The sequence below is a fragment of the Petaurus breviceps genome, unplaced genomic scaffold (assembly GCF_028583685.1).
Source record: "Petaurus breviceps papuanus isolate PSGF00001 unplaced genomic scaffold, PetGlider_PUasm1.0 38, whole genome shotgun sequence".
Lineage (NCBI taxonomy): Eukaryota > Metazoa > Chordata > Mammalia > Diprotodontia > Petauridae > Petaurus > Petaurus breviceps.
The window spans coordinates 59,013,805-59,020,708 of NW_027186304.1; the positions used below are offsets into that span (position 1 = coordinate 59,013,805).

At 39.0% G+C, this 6,904-nt stretch overlaps 1 protein-coding gene across 1 annotated transcript; it reads right to left on the reverse strand.

Annotated features, from left to right (window-relative positions):
- Nucleotides 1–2,628: 2,628 nt before the first annotated feature.
- On the reverse strand, nucleotides 2,629–5,950 carry LOC138170532 (L-lactate dehydrogenase A chain-like). The gene is made up of 3 exons (XM_069099923.1): nucleotides 5,434–5,950; nucleotides 3,127–3,715; nucleotides 2,629–2,992 (listed from the first exon to the last, which is right to left on the reverse strand). Exons 1-2 carry the CDS (start codon nucleotides 5,883–5,885, stop codon nucleotides 3,166–3,168), a joined length of 1,002 nt encoding a protein of 333 aa, XP_068956024.1. The 5' UTR covers nucleotides 5,886–5,950; the 3' UTR covers nucleotides 2,629–2,992; nucleotides 3,127–3,165.
- Nucleotides 5,951–6,904: the final 954 nt, after the last annotated feature.

Genomic DNA, 6,904 nt, shown 5'->3' on the forward strand with positions numbered 1-6,904 from the left:
ATGAAACTCACCAACTTTACTAAACTGCTCCTTGGATGACAACGGAAGTGTATTTCCAGGCCCACAAGTGTAGCTTTTGGAGTACTGAATAGAATTTCTGTTCCATCGCTATAGCTCTCAAGAACCTAAGGTTATTTCAACATAGTAATGAGGAATAGGGGTAGAAGATTAGTAGGAGTGAACACCAACCCTTCCTTATAAATATACCAGTCTATTTCTCTCCTTAAGTCCACAAAGGGTGAAATAATGCGCCCTCTAGTGTCAAAGAAGAGAAAAAGTTGTCATTCTCCAGTCCACTTGCTTGTGGAAATAAGACAAATTTTCTCATCTCCACATAGAACTATAGAATTGCACCTATATATTTATAAAAACCCATGAGTGAAATAATTAGATCAAGCAATTTTCAAAAAATCTAGACAAATTACAGAGGCAGCCTGCTTTAGTGGTAATAACTATATTTTCCAAGCCAAAAATCATGCAGACTCACATATAGATCTATGATCTCATCAGTCTTCTCCCTCCAACAACATAAACTGTAACATCTTCCAATTCATCCTCTGCGATTTCTATGTCGTTCCTTAATATCCCACAGAGCTGCATGTGAATATGTTTCTCTCTCCCTCTCCCTCTTCTTTCCTCCCTCCCTCCCTCTCTCTCATTTGACAAGCCTTTATTAAGTGCAAAATGTATGACTTACATTGTGCTAGGTACTGAAGATGCAGAGATAATAGCTAGCACTTTAAGATTTGCAAAACCTTTCTAAATGAAATAACTATAAGTTATCTCATTTGATGAATGCAAAAGAGTCCCTTACCTATAAGGAACTAGTATTGTATTGCGGGAAACTAGCACATACAGGGAAGGGAAGGCAGTAGCTAGAAACTGGAAGAACTGGGGTAGGTCTTTTGTAAAAAAAAAAAAAGTTAATTCAGCTAAGCTTTGGCAGATCCTATGGGGAAGGGATAAAACAGGAAGTACATTGTAGGTAGAGAAAAGAACCTCACGGAAAAACAAAGAGCAGTTTGTTGTGAATTGGAAATATCAAGTGAGCCAGGCTAGATGTAATGTAGGGTGTCTGAAGAAGAATAATGTTCATTAAGCATGGAAAGAGAGATTGACAAAGTCTAAATCCCAAACAGAGAAGTTTGTTAGTTTTAATTCAAAGGACAATAGGAAGCTAGTGGAATTTATTAAGCAGGGAAGTGATATGACTAGACATTTGTTTGTGGAATATCTGTTTGGAAACCAACGTTGCCTTCAGGCTGTCAAACTGTTCCCTCTCATTCTTTAGTATGTGATTAGCTCACTCCCTTTCATAGTCATATGGGTGTTTTGTCCTTTTTCCCCTTTTTTTGATGCATAAGTTATTAACCAAATACCACAATCGACATCGTTCTAGTGTCCTTTGGGTGACACACATTTGACTAAATATCAAAATATTCCATGACTTCAAAAGTGTTAACAGGATGATACTGGTATTGATAAGATGTGGCAAGCAACACTTTGGGATCATTGAAAGCATGTGAAATTTTCCAAATGCCCTCCATAAAGATTTTTCTCCTCCTACATAATTCTAAGAGGCGATATGATTTATTGACCAGAAAGTTTCTTTGAAGGTCAGGAAGACCTGGGTTCAAATTCTCCTTCTGACACATTCTGGATATTTGACTCTGCATAAATACATAAATGTGTTAAGTTTTCAATGACCAAGACAACTCACTAGGACTGGCTAGATCTAGGAAGCTTATCTGCTTTGCTAAAGGATGTTTTGTTCCTGAGAGTTCATAAAACTAATAAAATCATGCAATTAGAAGACATAGGGGGTATGTGTATCTGTCTATATGTGTATGAATTCTGCTCAATTCATCCTCCACCACATGAACAAAGATTTTGTCAAACACACGAATTCCTGTTTTATTTCTCATTTGTTAAGCAAAATTATATCTGTGGTCAAACCTGTCACAAAATCTTTTATAATTTTCACATGTGAGAATCACATGTATTCTGGGGGTCTTTAATGAGCCATTGTATTTCTCCATTTAGTCAAATGATTCTCTGCAATATACCATTGACCCAGCTCTATCTTTTGTTCTCTACCTGATTCAATCAAGAGGGTGAGTGTGAAGATGTGGTTTGTATTTTTCTTAAGGATATGTTCAATGCACCCAGAAACCAATCCCATAAAGCCTTTATAGCAATGAGAGAGTTTAATGCCTGGAATGTTCTCTCTTCTCTTCAGTTTCTCATAGTTTCCCTGGCTTCCTTCAAGTCTTAGATAAAAACCAACATTCAGGAAGATGTTTTTTCCCAGTCCTCAATAGGACTCCCTTTCCTCTAACATTATTTCAAATTTGTCCTTTATATATTTTGTAGATTGTTACATGTTGTACCACCCTACTCCCCTCTCATTAAACCATAGGATCCTTTAGGGAAGAATTGTTTTCTTTTCTTGGCTTAGCACTGTTGCTGGTACATAAGTATAAACTGTCATGTTTATCATTACTTTGGAATCACGCCCATTTTCTTTTTTTTATCAATTATTTGTTTTTTATTCAGTATTTAGGGTTAGTATGACACTTGAGGAATTGGCTGTGTTGTACATACAGAGATATTTTTATATAATATGGAAATTTACAACTATTGATGTATATATGTGTATGTGTGTGTGTGTGTGTATGTGTGTGTGTGTGTGTGTGTGTGTGTAGACAAAAATCATGTCCTCTGGAAATGTGATGCATGGGGCCATGCTGTAGGAGCCCTAATGGAGAGGAGCACAAGATAATCAATGCATCAATAAAGAATTACTACTGTATGATTTCTTGTAGTCAGGAGTGTTGTCTTCTAGACCTACAGGAATCTGTAGTACCTACATACAAGGCAGCTAGTTTATATCCCTGTGTGGCACTATCTGCTTGACACCAACTACTGAGACTATACAAGTCATATCCAGCATCATATGCAAACATCAACAGGGTTTAAACAAATAGTCACACTCTACTATTCTCCATTTCTAAATTTAGGAAGAGACTAGAGTGTGTTCACAGGTTTTACATCCCTGGTGTTCATTCACTAATTGGAGGAAGGATTTGACCTATTTGAAAAGCTCATCATACATAACCCCTTAACCACTGTCATGTTCTCTTGATGGCAGCACATTAAAAGGTTTTAAAATTGCAGCTCCTTCTGGATTCCCCAAAGAGCATCTGCGCTCTTCTTTAAATGGCTCTCCTCCTCTGGATTCAGGTTTACCTTCACCACATCTGAAATGCCATTCTGTCCCAAGATACATGGGACACTAAGGAAGACATCCTCATTAATGCTATATAGTCCCTTAATCATGGTGGAAATTGGATGCAATCTCCTAAGATTCTTCATAATGCTTTCTGCCAGATCTTCCACAGACAAGTCAATGGCCCAGGAAGTGTAGCCCTTCAGCTTGATCACCTCATAAGCACTTTCAACCACCTGTTTATGAACTTGTTTCCAATTCTCTGAATCAGCATCAGTTCCTATTTGAGGATTAACATTCTTCAGAGACACACCAGCAAGATTCACACCACTCCGTACAGGAACACTGGAGTCTCCATGTTCACCAAGGACCCATCCATGACAACTTGAAGAATGGACACCAAGTCTCTCCCCCATTAGGTAACCGAAACGGGCAGAATCCACATTGCAACCACCTCCAATAACACGGTTTTTAGGAAAGCCACTGTAGCAGAAAGCACCCCAAGCGTCCCCAGGGTTGCTGCCAACACAGATTCTTGGATCTGCTTTGATAAAGGAAAGCAACTCAAAATGGGTTAACAAGCTTACTTTAATCAGTCAAATATGTATCATTTACCTAGTTCAGGGGAAAAAGGTCAGCACACCGAACTTCAGAATATATAGACAGAATTATCAAGACAGAGAAACAGATCAAGTAGACAGTTTCCAAACTGTCCAACCATTACATCCATACCAAATCAACATCTGGGTTTCAAAGTGGGAGGGGGTGCCTCTGGACAATAGCTTCCCAGAGTTTCATCTGAACAAATCACAAATCACTTCTCAAAGTGAGCCCCAAAACAAAACTACACATCAGGGCTTATATAGCCTTCTCCTGGCTCAGAGAATGTAACAACTTTATTGACTCACTGGCCAATCAAGAAGTATCTACTGAAAAACAAGCCTCCCACCCCAGGCTCCAGGTGCACGTTAGCCTAGAGGCAGGGAAGATCTTAAAAATTTACATTCCCATTACATTCAGCCCCAAGATCTTTCATGCCCACAGCATAGACAATTTACTTTTTAATTAGCATTAACAATTTTAGGTCACATTTGCAAGATACATAACTGAAGTTACCAAAGTGGCCACTGGGCCTTAAACAAACACAAAGTACTTTGCATTATCACCTCAATTCAAAACAAGAGTCCAAATAAAATTCTCTGGGGGGGGGTCTCCTGCCCCTCACACAGCTCCAGCCCCTGCTTCCAAGTACAGACAGGGGGCTGGGCAACAAAACCAACAAGGTGGGGTCCTTGGGGGTCCAAGGCACTTCATTCCACCCACCATAGTCACAAGTCCATCCTCCCTCTGGGTCCCAAACTGTGGGATGCAGCAAGGAAACACATTCAGTGCCCCTGCTTTGCTGCTCAGTTCTAATATTTTCCTGTGGCTGAATTCTTAACTCCTGGGTTCCTTCTCCTCCCACAGGCAGCAGCCACTCCTCACTTCTGCCCAGGTCCCGATGCAGGCAACTCACCATTCCTGCTCTCAGCTCGGCAAAGTCTGCATGAAGGCCATTCTTCTCTCTTGGTCCATGGCTCCACAGAGTCACAGCTACCACAAGTGGGAAACAAACGATTATCCCAGGCCCCACACTTTCCTTTTACTCTGCAGATCCTGTTCGTGATGCCATTTTGTCGCAGTAAGCACCCCAGCATCCCTGGGTGTCTGCCAACACAGGTTCTTAGAAATGCTTTGTTAAAGGAAAGCAACTCAAAATGGGTTAACAAGCTCACTTTAATCAGTCAAATATGTATCATTTACCTAGTTCAGGGGAAAGAGGTCAGCACCCCGAACTTCAGAGTATATAGACAGAATTATCAAGATATAAACAAATCAAGTAGAAAGATTTCCAAACTGGCCAACCATTACATCCATACCAAACAACATCTGGGTTTCAAAGCTGGGGGGCCCTGGACAACGGCTTCCCAGAGTTTCATCTGATCACATCACAGAACATTTCTCAAAGTGAGCCCCCAAAACAAAGCTACACATCAGGGCTTATATAGCCTTCTCCTGGCTCAGAGAATGTAACAACCTTATTGACTCACTAGCCAATCAAGAAGTATCTACTGAAAAACAAGCCTCCCACCCCAGGCTCCAGGTGTACTTTAGCCTAGGGGCAGGGAAGATCTTTAAAATTTACATTCCCATTACAGCCACTTAGCTTCCAGGCCACATATGTCAAAATATCCACTGGATTGGAAACAATAAGCAGCTTGCAATTAGGGCTGTATTTAACAATATTGGGAATGATGAATTTAAAGATATTCACACTATGCAGGACCAAATTAAGACGACTTTCTCCCTCCTGTTGATGTACCCCAGCCATAACAATGACAAGTTGTGAGTTTGCAGTTACACTGTAGTCTTTTCCAGAAACAATCTTTGGCGTTTTGAGGAAAAGGCTGCCATGTTGGAGATCCATCATCTCTCCCTTTAGTTTGTCTTCTATTACATCAACTAAGGCAAGTTCATCAGCCAAATCCTTTGTTAAGACAGTGATGGCACATGCCATGCCAACTCCACCAATCCCAACAACAATGATGTTGTTCTGGGGAACCTGTTCCTCCTTTAGGACATTCAAAATCAGCTGATTCTTAATAGTAGATGCCATTTTGGGGGATTATCGAGGTTGCTGGTCAGGCTGTGAAAATTGTGAGTTCTACATGAGATGGCTGCTCACAGAATCCCACTTTGCCCATTTTTGATATCTTGAAAATCAATTACTTAGTTTCTTCAAAATTATTTTGCTACTTTCATGATTTCTCCTATTAGTATCTGGTGAGATGTGACACTGACATATTTGTAAATTACATTGGTTACTCAGGTGATGGCATCCAAATGTTACAGTATTACAGTAGCCATAGAGGATTGACTTTTAAGCATAAACATAGACATTTTAGCATGGTTGATGGTGAATTAAGCATCATTTTCTCATCCTTAGCCTTGTGTTCTTCTATGATTTCTTTTGATCATGGCAGACTATTTTTTTTTTGTTAAAAGCATGCAGTTTAAAACTTTTAACAAAATGCAATACCCATTCCTATTTTTAAGAAATTGAAAGCATGATAATAGATGTAGGTTTTCTTAAAATATTAAGTAGTATCTATCTAAAACCAAGAACAAGCATTGTATGTATTGGAGATATATAAGAAGTATTTCCAATGAGATCACAGGTGAAGCAAGAATATACATTCAATCACCATTATAATTAAATATTCTATGAGAAATGCTAGCTAAAGAAATAAGACAAGAAAAAGAAACTGAAAGAACAAGCATAAGCAGTAAGACAACCAACCAAAAGTGTTTTGGCAGATGACATTGTGGTATGCTCAGTGAACGCTAAAGAGACAAATTGAAAAACTAGTTGAAACATTTAACAACTTAAGCAAAGTTGCAAAATTGAAAATAATTGCACAGAAGTTATCAGCATTTTATCTTTGGCAGGAAGATATAAAGGAAGAAATTCCACTCAAAATTAGTGCTGTATAAAACATTTGGTAGTCTACCTGCCAAGACACAGCCAGGATCTACATGAACACAATTACAAAATATTTTTTCACAGAAATAAAGACACATCTAAATAATCAAAGAAATATTCATTGCTTATGGGTAGGCTAAACCAATATAATT

What these genes read in the sequence shown, in the direction of transcription:
- LOC138170532 (XM_069099923.1), bottom strand. Translation starts at nt 5,885, where the DNA reads ATGGCATCTACTATTAAGAATCAGCTGATTTTGAATGTCCTAAAGGAG. An exon ending in ACATATGTGGCCTGGAAGCT is followed by an intron (nt 3,716 to 5,433) that starts AAGTGGCTGTAA and finishes TGCTTTCTGCTA; the next exon opens with CAGTGGCTTTCCTAAAAACC.